This window comes from Azolla caroliniana, unplaced genomic scaffold, assembly GCF_043228905.1.
Source record: "Azolla caroliniana isolate FFs.n. ecotype wild unplaced genomic scaffold, voAzoCaro1.0.p SCAF_16, whole genome shotgun sequence".
Lineage (NCBI taxonomy): Eukaryota > Viridiplantae > Streptophyta > Polypodiopsida > Salviniales > Salviniaceae > Azolla > Azolla caroliniana.
Genome location: NW_028230451.1, coordinates 15,727,602 through 15,745,224, shown reverse-complemented (window position 1 = coordinate 15,745,224; position 17,623 = coordinate 15,727,602). Strand labels below are relative to the sequence as shown.

The following is a 17,623-nucleotide window of genomic DNA, read 5'->3' as shown; positions in this document are numbered from 1 at the left end:
TAATCCAAAAGTGAGTGCGTTATCTAAGGTATCCTTTTCATGAAGTGCAAAAGGTATATCATATTCAAGAGTGAATGATGGGAATAGGTTTGTTTTTTAAGGCATCTCTAAGTATAATTCCCAGAGTCAACTTTGGAATAAGGCATTTTTTAAGGCATCTCCTTTTCTCAATGTCAATATTGGGAATACCAATGTGTCTTGAGGCGTCTCCTATTTCCAAAGTCAACATAGTAAGACCACACATGCTAAAGTTTAAAGAAGGCAAAAAAGAAGAGACAAACAAGCTACCATCATAGGCAATCTTTCCGTCCCAAAGTGATTTTCATTGGTATAGGTCCCTAGTGGTCCTAGTGAAGTACCACTCACACGCAAACTTATGCAACAATGGAAAGTTGAAGTAGCGAAATCAATTTCAAAATTCACAAGGAGATATTGAGCATTGCATCTTTTGAGCATTCCAACCACCTTTTAGAAGGTTCTACCCACCAGATATTCGTTAACAATGATCATTAGAACCTAACATAAGTATAAAATGCCCGAGTCTTGAGTCAATGACAAGCTCATTGGGCACAATTTTTAACACATTTTAATTCCATGATCGTGTATACACCAAGAAGACAACAAAAGAAGGAAGATAATTATCTCAGCGTTCTTGTATTGCACTCCATCTTGGATATTTGGCTTTTGGCCATCAAACATAGCTTCCCTTGGGTGTTGCTTGTTTTTAGCTGCGGGTAACTACCAACTTAAAACCTACCCTTTGAATTTGCCAGATATCTTATAAAGTTTTGTTCTAGAATGTGATTCTTATTTGAGATAAAACAATTATTCTAAAAATTATACTTATTAGTTCAATTGGCATCACAATTTTCTTTTGTGAGGTAATTTATTATATTTTCTTAACGGTCTCCCTACTCCAAGTCTTATGACATTGGCATGACATACCAATAGTTGAATGTTTTGGAGTCCACAAGAAATTAGTTTTATTGGGTGGACAAAAAGAGTACTCTACATGACAATATGGCTTATTACAACTATGATGCCAATGTGCTAGTCCATACATTTCATTTTGCAACATCTAATGCCGTTTTTTTTGTAAAAAGGGGTCTTGATATATGCCCCTTAATGTAATAGTGAACTGTAAACAAAACCCTATACAAAAGATGAGAATTGCTTTAAATATAGCTTCTATGGAATTGCACATAGAAGTGACATGGAATTTATAATGATTCCAAAAGTGAGTGTGACATCTAAAGTATCAAGGTATATCATATTCCAAAACCATGATCTCCTATAGCCTCCCAAGTCAACTTATTTTAAAGTCAATATTCAGTATATAGTAGTTTTGTAAATGCATGTTTTTAAAGTAGTTTTTAAAGGCATCTCCTATCTCAAAGTCAATGTTGAGTATATAGTAGTTTTGTAAGCATAGGCCGCTTAACGCATGGGCAACCAACCAACCAACCAACCTAGAGAGAGAAAGAACAACAGGAAGAGAGTGGGGCCAAAGTTGTAGCATCATTGTTGATCAACATTTACCCGTTCTCAACATTTTCAAACATGTTATAGAATATCATTGACTACACTTCTCTTTCTTAGACGGGGGATTTCTCAAAGTCAATGCTCATGAACGCAAGCGTAGACCACTTAGTTCTTGGGCAACTAACCAAGTTAGACAGAGAAAGAACAACAAGAAGAGAGTGGGGACAAAGTTGTAGCATCATTGTTGATCAACATTTTCGAACATGTTATACAATAGAAACATCTTTGACTACACGTTTCATTCATAGACGCGATTAGAACAATTATGGAGTACCCAATACTATTTCCAAAGTCAATGCTCATGAATGCAAGCAAACTACGATTTTGATTTATGACAAATAGCAACATACTACTCATGTGGTCGCTCACTATTTCTCGCCATAAGAGAAGGAAAAGTCTTCCCCCGTATAACTTTGGTCAATGTTGAATATATAGTAGTTTTCTAAAGGTATAACTTTGGTCAATGTTGAGTATATAGTAGTTTTGTAAACGTATGAAGCATAGACCACGTAGTTCCTGGGCAACGAACCAAGTTAGACAGAGAAAGAACAACAAGAAGAGAGTGGGGACAAAGTTGTAGCATCATTGTTGATCAGCATTTTCAAACATGTTATACAATAGAAACATCTTTGACTACACTTTTCTTTCATAGACACGATTAGAACAATTATGGAATACCCAATACTATTTATCAACGTCAATGCTCATGAACGCAAGCAAACTACGATTTCGATTTATGACGAATAGCAACATACTACTCATGTGGTCGCTCACTATTTCTCGCCATAGGAGAAGGAAAAGTCTTTTCCCGTATAACTTTGGTATCAACGGATAGGTTGTCCATCATGTTTCATTGGAGCACCATACCAAGTCAAAGAGTGGGGGTTATATAGACACACACGAATGCACACACAAGAAAGATCATTACACATGTGTGTGATATGAGAGGCATGGTTATGGAGCGCTTTGCTAATAATTCATGTAAGTATTGGTTTTGCTATAGAAACCTACATCATGTGCCTTGGAGGTCATCCTCCTCGTCCTGCTGCATCATGGCCACGTCTTTACTTCTTCTATTATTAACAACATCCATTCCTCATGTTGCAGCTGCGGAGCCCTACCAATTCCCCGCCGCCAACGTGGACGACAGCCTCTTCTCCTACTCCCATGATCTTGCAAGCTTCCCACTCTATCAGAAACAGTATTATTCCGCATCCACATTTGTCGTTTGCAACAACGACTCCTTTCTACAGGCATTGAATGACAGAGAGAGGCTGTACGGTCATTCAACTGGCCTCACTTCGGGCCATGGTGTATACTACAGTCTCTCCTTCGAGATCTTCTTCGTCATATCCGAGGATGACCTGTGCACAAGAAGCAATCGCAGGACCCCTTCCTACAACCTCTCCCTCGTCGCCTACAATGATTATAGCAGGGACTTGAACATAGGAGAAGTCGTGTGGACGGCCAACGTGGGCAGCCCTGTGGGCGAGAACGCCTGCCTCCACTTCTCTCCCAACGATACCAATCTACGGCTCGTGGATTACGACAGGAACCCGTTGGATAACGTGGTGTGGCAGACGAATACGCCCGGCTTTACCAATGCAGCCGTCAGCATCACGTATGAGGGAAACGTGGTCCTCTTCACTAACGACTCTTCACAGCAGACACTGTGGCAATCTTACGACCATCCTACCGACACGCTCATGGTCTTGCAAGCCCTTCGATACGGGATGAATCTCACCACCCCCACCACGGAACCAGGCAATAGCAACAAAACAGCCAGCTTCACTTTCCTCATCGAGGAGGACGGAACCCTTGCACTCTATGCCAAGTTTCAATACAAATCCTTCAATAATCCGACCTCTGATAGTACTATAAATAACAACGACATGTTCGTATATCCTTATTGGTCTTGGCCTCTCAACGAGAAGCAACAACCCACCTCTCATCATGCAGCAGCAGCATTGTGCTGGTATCCGGAGCATCCAAGTAGTCTCCAGTTAGATATTGTTCAACTTCAACCAGCAATCAACGGGTTAGTAATCAATTCCCTCCGAGTTCAAAATACCAATGGTAGCTAGAATCTCATTGATATATCAATTTGGACATGTTTTATCTGTTGTGTAAAGGCGTCCCTCCTTGCGGGGGAGTCGGCCGAAAAGTCGACTTGAGTGTCGACTGGTCGAAATCGGTCGAAAAGCCGATTAGAGTCGAATCACTGAAATCGGCCGAAAAACCGAATTACCGAATTTGGTCGAAATTCGGAAAGTAAAAGAATAGTGAGTTGAGAAGAACCGAATCAGGGGTTAGCTGACCGAGTTCGGTGAGAGAGTCAAATTCGTACTCAGTCGAATATACACACATATACATATACATATGTCTTCTACATTCAAAGAAGAAAACGACTTAGTATATATATGCTGACAGGCCTGGTAGTGCGCCTGTATGTGGGATAACTCACTAAGAGTGAAATAGTGAGAAAAGGGGAAAACCTACATAGCGTATGTGAGGGGGTGAGATATATATATATGAGAGGAAAACGAGTAGTGTGTGTGGTAAATCTGAGAACGACTGGTTTTCTGCACAGTAGTGGCTGTGTAAGAGTATACGTACTCAGAAGCTAAGTAAGAAGAAAAGAAGTGTGAAGCAAAAGAGAAAGAGACAGAGAAGCTTCGGAAGCTTCGGAAGGAATAGTCACATGCGTGCTAGAGTTTGAAGAGCTTGACTGAAATCGTGGTTTCAGTACATGCTCATACCAAATCAGGTTTCATTGTTCTGTGATTGTATTCTGTCATTTCTCATAGTGAAATCTCTGTTCCGTGGTTTTTCCCTAAATCAGGGTTTTCCACGTAAATTGTGTGTTCTTTCTTATTTCCTGTTTGCGTCTAAGTTCAATTTCTGATTTCGAATCGGAGTGAAACTCTTTCATTATCAAACTCATACAGATCGGAAATTTCGAACTACAACCAAATCACTCCGGAAACTTGCTTTACACGCGTTAATGAATCGCGGAACCAATCAATTTTGTTCGAGGATAAAAAAGGCATCAGCTCAAACATAACATATGCTGCATTCCTCAGGCTGGAGAGTGACGGAGACCTTCATGCGTACACGCTCAACAGTACCTCATATTCCTCCAACAGCTCTGCGGTTTGGAGAGAATTCTCCAGCCTCTACAATAGCAGCTCTATAAATCCATGCCACTTGCCTCTCTTCTGCGGATTCTACGGTGTATGTGACAACGAGACGCAGAATTGCACACAGAATTGTGGTGGGTTGAATGAATTAGAGCTTCAGGATTCCAACAAGAACGCGAAATATGGCTGCAAGTTCAAGGAGGCCGATGGCAAATGGGAACCGTACCCTTCTTCTTGTGGCCATGGATCTAATCATAAGAAATCGAATGGTTCAATGATAGTAGGGGCCAGCTACTTCTCCAATGCTTTCCTCACTGCCAACCACACCGGAATCCATGCTCAAGACTGCTGGGAAAATCATTGTAAGGACAACTGCACTTGTACGGCCGCATTCTGGGAGTCAAAATCCAATGGTTCTTGTTTCCTCATCCAGGGTCCCGTAGCCACCATCATATTCAACGCTTCGGCAACTAAGGATGAATTCGTCGGATACTTGAAATTCATGGAGACTGCAACATTGCCTCCTCTAACCAAACCTGTCGCAATAGGAGTATCAGTAGGTGTCTTTGTGCTTATCATCGCTGTATTGGTGGGTGGAGGATATGTGTGCAGAAGACGAAGATTAAAAGCCAGACAACTCGAAGATTATGAGATCGAAAATGAGTTGCTTGGTGTCTCACTTCTGGATTCGAAGCCCCGACGATTCACTTGGAAGGAGATGCACGAATACACGTGTGGTTTCTCGGATCCACTTGGGGGTGGTGGTTTTGGCAATGTCTTCCGAGGAGCTATGGAGGATGGCATGCCCATAGCCGTGAAACAACTCATCGATGGAGGTCAACAAGGTAGAAAAGAGTTCATTGCCGAGGTCTCAATTCTGGGCCGGACTCACCATCTTCAACTTGTTCGCTTGGTTGGCTTCTGCCTCGAAGGTACCATGCACAAGCTCCTCGTGTATGAATACATGGAAAATGGCTCTTTAGATGCTTGGATCTTCAGTAAAAAGCCCAAATTTACTCCAGAATCTAAGGAGATTAAGGTCGATAAGAGGAGATCGATCTTGTCGTGGGAGCGCAGGTTCGACATAGCGCTGGGTACAGCAAAAGGCTTGGCCTACTTGCACGAAGAATGTGAGGACAGAATCATACACATGGATCTGAAGCCCCAGAATATACTCTTAGGAGCCAATTTCTTCCCTAAGATATCGGATTTCGGGATGTCCCGGAGGGTGGTACGGGATCAACAGAGTGCGGTGGTGACCATGATGAGGGGAACCCCAGGGTACTTGGCGCCTGAGTGGTTAACGGAGGGGGCCATCACCGAGAAGTGTGATGTGTACAGCTACGGGATTATGTTGCTGGAGATTGTGAGCGGGAGTAGAGTGAAAGATTGGAGGGCATTAAAGAAGAGACTGGAAATGAGACCGGATCCTCGTGAGGGTGTGATGGAGCTGGTGGACGAGAGACTCATGAACTATGGCATCGGTGGTGGTGCGAAGATATACGATGAGGAGCAAGTCTTGAGGATGGTGGAGGTAGCCATGTTGTGCGTGCAAACCGATCCTAAGAGCCGGCCGAGCATGAGTAGTGTGGTGCAGATGTTGGAAGGGAAAGTGGCTGACATACCCCATGCTCCCATTGATGATTATCAACAGATGGAGCTCTTTCCGAGTGAGAAGATGAGGAGGGATGGGCTAGAAGAGCTAGAGCTGCAGCAGTACAAGCATCAATGGGCTGCCGATGGAGAGGCTTGGAAATCCGGAAGCAACTCGACGATGATGAGTAAGTCGATGAAATCCATTTTCAGTAGCAAGACATCGTATAAATATACGGAGATCTCTAGGTCTGAGGAATACATGGACGCACTCTAGGTCACTGATCATTTATATCAAAAGAACAAGAAGAAAAACATGTGATTTTAATGGACTATTCAATAAAACTCATGATATTTCTCATGTGTAATAATAATTTGAAAAAGCTTGTTGCAATATCCATCCGTCAAAAACTCCTTTGTCCTTCTTGCACAACTTAAGAAACATTGAATTGACTCTCCTTCCTCTTGTACAAAGCGTTTCCATACACAACTATTCTAACTATTTTTTTCTTTTCAATATAACTGTATGGGGCTCTTTGAATATGAGCTTGTTTGTGCCTTCCAAATAAGCAGGCAAGATGAACATCTTTGAATTCTTAACGAATATCCAACAAAAACATAGAAAGGGAGACACAAACAATGAAATCAAACTAATATTTAAACAAGCAAATGATACAATTTGCAATTGTACATAAGCCAAAAGTCTAACTTGATATAAATGTGGCACATCCTCAATCAGATAGGTTTTCAATGTGAGGTAAGTGGGAAAGTAGTGTGCCAAAAGAAGAGGGGGTTGGTTGACCTATGCAAACGAAATGTTAGTAACAATGCTATCGCCTAGTCCACAAAGGTAAGATACCTAACTTCCAACCAAGAATCAAGAACTCAAATAAAATTCCACGAGCTTTAGAAATTTGGCATAGTGGATGTACGAGCAACGACTCTGTCTCCTTTTGTCATCAACAATTTTGATTTCCTATGCCAAGCTCAAATGAAATTCCATGAATGCTACTCCCTTGTGAAAAAGGTGAGCCCTCAACAAATAAGCTCCATTTTCCCATTCATATCTTTCTCATGTTCCCCTTTCACATTGAATTAGTTAATCCATCTTGTAGAAACAATCGGCAACGGTTCGGTTTGAGAGGGTCCAAACCGAACTGGTTTGGAACCGAACCATTTAAATGGTTTGAAACCTGAACCAAACCGTTAAACATTTTTCAAACCGTTAAACCATTAAACCGTAAAAACCGTGGTTTCATGGTTCGGTTTCGGTTTTCAACATAGGTCAAAATTTTAATTTTTTAAAATTTATAATATTTCATTATTTAGAATTTTTAGAATTTTTAAGATGTTCCTAAAATGTGAGAATAAGGTGTATAAATGAAAAGATTGTTAAAAAACAATTTTTAGAATTTTTTAATTTAAAAAAAAAAAAATTTAAAAAATAGAAACCGTTAAACCGTGGTTTTTTACTGTTGAAACCAAACCGAAACCGAACCGAACCGTTTAGAAAAACCTAAACCTGAACCGAATTGTTGAAACCGTTAAGCCATTATAAACTGCGGTTTCGCGCTTCGGTTCAAACTGAACTGTTGCCGATTGTTATCTTGTAGTATGCATCTATACTTATCCTTTTGACAAGATTTGAACCCTTGGTCTTACCATGATGAAAATAAACTCTTGACAATAGAACTATATCTTTTTGTTACTTTTAATCTCATCATTACAATGACATGTCAACAAGTGTGCAACACTGGCCATCAAAGGTGCCATATGTTGAGGATAGATAGATAGATATTTTTAGCATCGAGAGAGAGGCCAATATTGACCCATTTGACCTAAGTAGAATAGTTTTCTTGATGTGTGTCTCTTTCCTAAGATGGGATATTCATACTTTGAAGCACGAAGTCTCGATGTGTGAGTTAGGTATATACCCATATGAGCTCAACCTTCTAAGTGTTCTCGTTCCTGTGACACTCAAGTCATCACCCCCTTTTAATATAAAAAGAAAGTGATACTCATCCTCTACTAGTCCTTCCTTGCATACCTTACATGCCTTTATATTTGGCTAATTTTGATTCCATAATGCAACCTCAATACCTAGGTTGTGTGATCGAGTGTGAAGGCCAATTAGGGCTCTACGAGAGTTAATATTCATGTTAGTAATTGTTGGGAAACAGATCCCTCCGGATGGGACGTGTAAGATAGCTGAATCAAGACTAGGAGTTAGATCGTCCGGAAGACTTTCGACAAGCATCTGAAAGCTAGATCCGGAGTGATCCAGAAGCCAGTTTCGGAAGGCATCTGGACACCGATTAGGCCGTAGCCGATTGGAGGTTATATTTGTAAATAGCCCATATAGTGTATAAGTATAAATACACTTAAGGCTAACATGTTGAGTAGTGGTAATAAGAGAATATAGAAATTAGAAAGATAACGTATGATGTACAGAGTGGTAATCTGAGCTCGATAGAGAGTGTGTGAGTAACCGTCGTGAAGATGAAGACGAGCTCGAGGTTGTTGCTTTCTGATTCTATTGTACACTCATCTACTTAATGATTCTATTCGGAGTCTGTGGGCTCCTATGGTTTTTCCCATTCAGGGGTTTCCATGTTAATATCTTGTGTCTTGCTGTTTTTGTACTTTTGTATTCGTGTATCTACAACTATTGTCTTTTACATTGTATTTGAGAACTGGTGGTGGACAGAAATATGGATGAGACCCTTGGAGGGATGTTCAAACTAACCGGCTCCCTTTGGAAATCGAAGATGAGAAACACGCTTGTGTGCAAAGACCTGTGGTTGCCGGTACAGTTTGGCAAAAGCAAGCCCGACAAGATTGATGCGAAGACCTGTGGAAGTCATGCATTTGAAGGCAGGCGCATACATAAGATGTTCTATAGACATGACTCTATAGAACAACTTCAATGAAGAGACACATGCTGACATCCTTTGGAAGGATGGATGAGCACCTAAATACCTTCGAAGGACTCATAAATCCGACCATCTCTCTAGAAGTACCACTGGTCGACAAGGTATTGGCACTGTTGTTGATGGGATCCCTTCTAGACAGTTGGGAGACGCTTGTGGTGACCTTGGGCAATGCGGGACCACAAGGGAAGCCGTTCTCCCTAGAGATGGTGAAGTCGAGCTTTCTATATGAAGAAGCTTGCCGGAAGGACAGAGAGTCCATCTCTGATCAAAAGGCCCTAGTCACAGAAGGTGACTTGTTGAAAGACAAGCTCAACATGCGTCAAATCGGTTGAAGAAGCCGAGAGCTGAGACTGAATAGAAGAGAGTTCGATCCGGGTGCGTTGAGTCATAGGTATTGTCATGAATACATAAATATCATGGCTTCACCTGAGCTTGAACCCAAGACCTTGTAATACATAATCAAGAACCCAACCATTAAGATAACTTATGATCATATAAGATAATAAAAGCTACTTCTTGTAATACACTGATTATTGTAAATACTCAGGAACATTCTAGAACATTCTAGAATATCCTAGAACATCTTAGAATATTATAGGTCTAGAACATTCTAGAACATTCAAGAACATTATAGAAATCTCTAGGCTATTCTATAGGAACCTATAAATAGGGGCATACAAGTATTCTCAAATCAATTCAAATCAACACCAGTCTTCTATCTTGTATCCATTCTCATTCTACTTTAATACATTCACTCTTCACTTATCATTTCATTCCTCTCTTCTTGTGATCTCTTTATATCTTTCTTCTGTCTTGGTTCTGACAGTTTGATTCAAATTCTTCTCTCTCCTTCATTCGTGGAAACCATGGCTGCCATCAACTTAGAAGAATATCTCACCCTTGTTGTTGAAATGGAGAATCTTAAATCCAAGTTTGCATCTCTTGAATTAGAGAATCAACATCTTCTTGGAGATCTACAAAAGGTTACTGTGGAGGAGCAACAACAACAAGAGGAGTTTACGTGACGGGTGCAACAACTACAGTGAACAATCATAATTTTACAACAACAAAGGGACGAAGGTCAAGAAATTATCAAGGAGCACAAAATCAGTCTCCCCGCTAAATTTGATGGTTCAAGGGCACATTTCCGAGGTTTCTTGAATCAAGTGTGGTTGGTAATTCAAATGCATCCCATGCGTTATCTGGCAAATGCATCTCGAGTGGGGTTAGTGGGCACCTTATTGACTGGCATAACGTTGTCGTGGTTTGCTCCATTATTAGAGACAAATTCTCCTCTACTCCACAATTTTGTGGAATTTGTCAAAGAATTTAAGGTTTGCTTTGGAGATACAGATAGAGCAAGAACAACGATCAACAAGATTCGTACGCTACGTCAAGGTGATCAGCCAACATCAACATATTCAGCCAATTTTCATCTCATCGCAAGAGATATTCCTTGGGATGAATAAGCCCTAATGGAGCAGTTTTATTCCGGTCTTCGTAGCGATGTAAAAGACTTACTTCTTACATTCCCCGAGGATCCAAAATCTTTTACTGAAGCGGTGCGATAATCGTCTTTTTGAGCGTCGATGTGAACAACAACAACAAATAACAAGATCAAGATTCACACCAACTTATGCATCAGTAACGACATAGTCATCTCCAAGGCAAACATATAGCCTTGCTCCAACTCCAAGGCAACCACGTAGTTCAGCGCCAATGGATAGGCCTACACCCATGGATATCGATATGACCCAATGACGAGGACCATTGTCGGATGAAGAGAAACAACATTGAGCAAACTGTTTGTGCTTATATTGCGGAGGTCCAGGACATATAGCCATTCATTGCTCCCGTAGGCCAAGACGTCAGGTAAATCAAATTCACTATGACAATAAAACTAAGTCCAACACTTTTGAAGCACTTAGTGATCCTAATATTATGAATAGTCCACCCTTGTCCAATAAGTTTCAAGTCCTAAGACAATTAGAAGAGGAGTCAAACGAATAAGTGCTAAAATAGGAGCCATTTTGTTGGATACCTTTAGATCTGTACAACCTAGTGTAGATTCCATTTCTTCCAAGCATGTTAGTAGAGTCTTCTTAGCCCAAGTACACGTTAGGACACCAAGTTGTCAACTTCAGGTTCAAGCCCTCTTAGATACCGGTGCCAATTCTTGTTTCATGGATAGAGATTTTGCCCAAAAACATCAAATATCCTTGCATACCCTTCCTTGCTCGGTTTCTGTTGTAGTGATTGATGGACGTCCCATAGCTTCCGGGAAGATAATCGAAGAGTCTGAGCCAATACACATAGTCTTGGGTGATTTAGGATGTGTAGTTTCCTTTAACATAATACGTAGCCCCGAGCATCCAATTGTCCTTGGTTTGCCATAGTTTGAGCTACATAACCCAAGAATAGATTGGAGGAGGCGAGAAATTTGGTGCTCTTCATCAGAAAAAATCATCGTTAAGGATCGAACCCAAGACTCTTCCCTTAAATAATATAGTTCTACCACTGCACCATCTCCTTTTTATCAAATCTCAATCATTACATTGCAACAATTGTCCCAAGTGGGAGGAAAGGGGGAACTTTTCTTATTTGTAGTATCAGTGACACCCTAGTGCCACTCAAAGGAATTCAAACATCCAAATTCCCAAAAAATATCAAGAATATGCTGATGTCTTTGATAAAGTCAAAGCTAATGTTCTTCCAAAGCATTGGTCGTACGACTATCCCATTGATCCTCAACCAGGAGAAGAGCCACTGTGGGGTCCGATTTACAATCTATCACCAATTGAGCTTGAGGTTCTTCAAGAATACATCGAGGAGAATCTTGTGCATGGGTTCATTCGACATTCAAATTCTCCAGCTAGTGCTCCAATATTTTTAATGAAGAAAAAGGACGGTTCGCTTCATTTGGTCGTGGACTATCGGGGATTAAATAAAGTCACCATAAGAAATAGGTATGCTCTACCTTTAATCTCTGGTCGTTTAGAGCGCATTGGTGGGGAAAAGCATTTTACAAAAATTGATTTAAGGTGTTACGGGCATGACCATATAATATCCCGTGGTGAGAATTTACCGTAGTATTCTATACATGTGGATAAGTGTGAGGGTTAAACGAGAGTGTAAAGAAGGGGAGGATTACTTTCAATCCTCGGGATTGAGACAACCCATTAGGTCAAGTGTGAACTTGCCTGGGGGCCTTGGGTATCGCTATAAATAAGAGGCCTAGCTACCCTCATTGGATGATCTTTTGATTACATTGAGACTTTGCTCTTGTGGTGGGTCAACTCTTGTAGCGAGCGCGCCAGCACCAAGTATGACTCGACGCCACAACGGTGGTATGGGACGCTGATCGAGGCTTGAGTCCGTCTCGATCCCTTCGCTCGGGGGTGGTCGGGTGGATCGACACCCTTCTTTCTCTTTCTCCTTTCTATCTATCATTAGTTTATCCTTATCTTAAGCTTACTTTGGTACTTAGATCTCTAATATAAGGGGTGCATATAATCTAGTTCAAATTTAACTGGGAGATGAGTGGAAAATTGCACTCGGTATGGTCATTTTGAATATACAATCATGCCTTTCGGGCTCACAAATGCACCCGCAGTTTTCCAACATATGGCAAATGACATTTTTCGAGATATTCTAGATATCTTTCTCATCATCTATTTAGATGCTCTGCTGATTTACTCGAAAACATAGGAGGAGCATGATATGCATGTTCGGAAAGTACTTGAATGTTTAAGAAAGTATGGCTTGTATGCCAAACTTGAGAAATGCGGTTTGGGTAGCAAACAAGTTGAAATTCTTGGGTTATACTATTTCGTCCAAGGGTATCTTCATGGATCCAACAAAAGTCAAAACAATATTGGAATGGCAACCCCCACGTTCTGTTCAAGACGTGCAATGTTTCCTCGGATTTGCTAATTTCTATCGCAAATTCATATGGAATTATTTAGAGATCGTGTTGCCTCTCACCCAACTCACCAAGAAAGATCAAGCGTTTGTTTGGACCATGGTTGTTAACGTACCTGTATTTAACGTTTAAATACGTATAGTACCTCATCATTTGTATAGTACGTACTATACCTCAATGTTGTTCAGTCAAATATCATGTACATTTGTCCAATAGAGTAGTTAACGTATTTATAAAAGAACAGGTATAATATGTATTTATAAAGAAAATGTAAGTAAAACCCCAACAAAAAGCAAAAGAAAAAAAAGATTTTAGTGAAAAAGAAGCCAAAGGAAGGAAGAATAGAAGAGACGACGATGAAGAAGATGAAGAAGAAGAGAGTAAAGAAGACATAAACCTGTCTTGACTCTAAGTGTGATAATCGTCGAAGATAGAAGAAGAAGAAGAAGAAAACAAAGAAAAGAGAAACCTATCATGAGTGTGATAATCGTAGATGATTCCTCAATCTATGAAAGCATAATTGTAAATAATTACAATTTGAAGTAGAACATCGTGATACACACTTACATTGATTTATAGAATAAGGGAATGTCGACATCCATATTACTACAAGTATTTTAGGATGTGAAATGTTCAAATGTCTTATATGCATTTTAGGATGTAGAACTATATTGTATATCACAAAATCGTGTAAACATAGATGTTTTTTACAATATTATAGATATTTTTTAGAAAGGTAAATAATTTTCAAATTCTAGAAGTATTTAACATAGTATACATAAAATACGTATTTTACATATTTTATAAGTATTTAACATATTAAGAAAATGTATTTTTAAATTGGTAGGTACTATACGGGTATTAATACGTTATATACGTATGGTATCCATAAGGTACCTAATGTCAGGAATAGTACTAAAGCAAAGATGGAATTAGTACTAAGAAGAGTAGTACTATTAGTACTAAGAGGACGGGACTGTGTAAGATTCCCGAGAGAGAGGAAGTGAGAAGAGGAGAGAGAGAGAAATAGGATGATGACAACAGCTCTTATATTATATGAAAGATAAGTACAAATCGGCTAAGAGGCTTAAGACCAGTGTTGAACCAATTTGGTTCAAAACAATGCCTTGTGCCTCCTTTTATAGTGTTTTTAGGAATAATCCTGAAGCTTCTAGAATGTTCCAGAGAGATTTGGAATATACATCAATTTTCTATGATAAAGCAGAAATGAAAATAATATCCTACAAAATACAATTCATAGTCTAATGGTAAGAGCTCGACCCATGTAGCATAAGGTTATGGGTTCGAGTCTTGCCATATCATGACACTATCTCCCCCTTAAAGACGACGAGTGGAATGAGTCGACGCAAATTGCGGACTGGGTTTGTCCGGATACTTTCGGTGGAAATCAGCAAGAAGATCTTGTGCATTGGCAACATGCTCGATGGGTTTCCAAGTACGTTCGCTCGGACTATAACCGAGCCAATCGACCAAGTAATAAAGTTTGTTGCGAACAAGTTTGGAATTGAGGATGGCAGCAACTTCATACTCTGGGCCGGTGTCCAACTCCAGCGGGGGCAGCGGTGGTGTCACACGATCGGGAATGGTGTTTGCTTGATAAGGCTCAAGAAGAGAACAATGGAAAACCGGATGTATTTGAAGCTGCGGAGGGAGATCAAGGTGGAAGGTGACATCATTAATCTTCCCCGTAATACGGAAAGGACCGAGTCATGGATAATCCAACTTGTCGCACGGTCGAGTAGTCTTGATGTGACGATGTAAGAGCCATACTCGATCTCCGATGGCAAAAGAGGAGGGAATCCGATGACGATCCACATAAGTCTTCTGTGTGTGTTGAGCATGACGAAGGTGAGTAGAGAGATCCATCTGGATCTTGCGTAGCCTCTCCAAATGATCCTTGGCACGAGGGTTGGTAGGTAGCTCCGGAGTGTCGATCACCGACCAGTGAGGATGGAAACCGGTATAAGCGAAAAATGAGGAGACCCGTGTCGAGGAGTGAATAGCATTATTATACGCAAACTCCGCAAAGTGGAGAATCTCGGCCCAATCGTCCTGTTGATAACTCAGGAAACGCTGGAGATATTGCTCCAGCGTTTGGTTTGTTCGTTCCGCCTGTCCGTCGGTCTGAGGATGGTAGCCGGAGGAGAGGTTGCAGGAGACCTTGAGCATCTTGAAGAGATGCTGCCAAAATTTGGAGACAAATTGCGGGCCTCGGTCATTGATAATACTGTCTGGGAGGCCATGATGCCGAAATACCTCACGCAGAACAAGAGCGGCGGTTTCCTCGCTAGTGATGGCTTTAGTACATGGCACAAAATGTGCCATCTTCGTATATCGATCGACGACGGTTAGGATAGCATCGAACCCCTTCGAGACCGGCAGATCTGTGATAAAATCAAGACAAATAGACTGTATTTGGAATCGGTAAAGGTTCCAACAAGCCATATGGATGGTGTCGTGGCATCTTTGCTCGGCAGCAAGCATCACAGGTCCGAACGTAGTCGTCGACAAAACGGCGCATGTGGGGCCACCAAAAAGATCAATGCACTAGCTCCAACGTCTTAGTACTACCGATGTCCCGCCGTATGGGTGTCGTGACAATGTTGGACGATTTGAAGGCGACAGGAGCAATCGGGGACATATACGCGCTTTTTAAAGAATAACAAACCATTATGATATTCGAATTGTCGGTAGTCAATACCTGGTTGTTGAGACTAAGAACAAGATGCCCGAGAAGTATCAATGTGCGCCAGGATGTCTTGAGCAAAACTATCCGTCTTCAAGGTTGCACGTATGTCATCGGTAATCCGTGATCCATCGGGGTGTGAAAAATCCGCGTCGTGTGCAATCGTGTTGGTCCCAAGATTACTTGCTTTTGATTATCAAATGTTGCGTCACCAGGATGAGGTGCAAGATATGAACGCCGTGATAGTGCATCTGCTTTTCCTTGCTGCTTCCCCGGTCGATATGTGATTTTGAAGTCGAAACGCGTGAGGAATTGCGCCCACCGAGCTTGCCGTCGATTTAGTACGCGAGCGTTCTGAAAATAAGCAAGATTTTTATGATCGCTAAAGACAATGACCTGATGTGGACAGCCCTCTAAGAAATGCCGCCATTGTACAAATGAATCCACGATGGCTAATAACTCCTTGTCATGTATTTCGTAGTTGATTTCTGCGACATCGAATTTGCGCGAATGGAAAGCCACCGGATGCAACTCTTCTTTATCGCCTTGTTGAGAAAGGATGCTACCGAGGGCAAAATCTGATGCGTCGGCCTCCATGATGAATGGTTTGCTTGTATCCACATGAGCTAGAATCGGTGCTGATCTAAAGGCTTTCTTAAGATGCCGAAAAGCCATATCTGCTTCTATGGACCAAAGAAATGCTTGGCCCTTCTTCGTAAGTTGTGTGAGAGGTAAAATAATCTTTGAGTAATCCTGTATAAACTTACGGTAGAAGTTAGCAAAACCTAGAAAACATTGTACATCTCGTACCGACCGTGGAATTTGCCACTCTAGTACAGTTTGGATTTTAGCTGGATCCATGGCGATGCCCTTTGAGGAGATGACGTAGCCTAGAAATTCCACTTGCTTGCAGTCAAAGCTACATTTTTCTAGCTTGGCATAAAGACCATTCTCGCGGAGTCGCTTTAGTACTAATAATACATGAGAATCGTGCTCTTCCTGGGTCTTCGAATAAATCAACAGATCATCCAGATAAATGATCAAACAGGTATCCAAGAGGTCTCTGAATATATCATTTGCCATGTGTTGGAAGACTGCGGGTGCATTGGTTAGGCCAAACGGCATAACAGTATACTCGAAATGCCCATACCGCGTGCGAAAGGCGGTCTTCCATTCATCTCCCGGTCGGATCCACACGAGATTATACGCTCCTCGTAGGTCGATTTTAGTAAAAAACTTGGCATCATTAACTCGCTCTAAAAGACTTGATATAAGAGGAAGTGCATACCTATTCCGGATGGTGACTTTATTCAATCCGCGGTAATCAACGACAATACGAAGTGAGCCATCTTTCTTCTTGACAAAGAAGATGGGTGCACCGGCCGGAGATTTCGAATGGCGGATGAACCCGCTTGCCAAGTTCTCCTCTATGTAGGCTTGAAGGACTTCTAACTCGGTGGGTGACAAGTTGTAAATTGGTCCCCATGGTGGCTCGGTTCCTGGTTGTAAATTGATGGGACAGTCATAGGGACGATGATGAGGAAGGGTACCAGCTTTTACCTTGTCAAATACATCGGCATAAGGATGATATTTTGCTGGAAGTTGTACTGAGGAGTCCTTAATAGTGCTGGAAGGATGTACTGATATTGCAAATAGGAACATTGCCTCCTTGGGTCCTTCTTCGCGTAGTTGATGGAGTGAAATGGTCGAAACTTGGTGAGTTGATTCTTGGGGTGGTCGATATCGGACTTCTCTTGTTCTCCAATCTATGGCTGGATTATGTAAT

At 41.3% G+C, this 17,623-nt stretch overlaps 1 protein-coding gene across 1 annotated transcript; it reads left to right on the top strand.

Annotated features, from left to right (window-relative positions):
• Window positions 1-2,492: 2,492 nt before the first annotated feature.
• Window positions 2,493-6,593, top strand: LOC147854071 (G-type lectin S-receptor-like serine/threonine-protein kinase SD2-5). The gene is made up of 2 exons (XM_087331972.1): window positions 2,493-3,580; window positions 4,626-6,593. Exons 1-2 carry the CDS (start codon window positions 2,493-2,495, stop codon window positions 6,550-6,552), a joined length of 3,015 nt encoding a protein of 1,004 aa, XP_087188098.1. The 3' UTR covers window positions 6,553-6,593.
• The last annotated feature ends 11,030 nt before the right edge of the window (window positions 6,594-17,623 follow it).

Excerpts from the sequence above, each read along its gene's own strand:
- LOC147854071 (XM_087331972.1), top strand. The coding sequence starts at position 2,493 with ATGGTTATGGAGCGCTTTGCTAATAATTCATGTAAGTATTGGTTTTGC. Across the intron at positions 3,581-4,625 it reads CTTCAACCAGCAATCAACGG|GCTGGAGAGTGACGGAGACC; the intron begins GTTAGTAATCAA and ends TGCATTCCTCAG.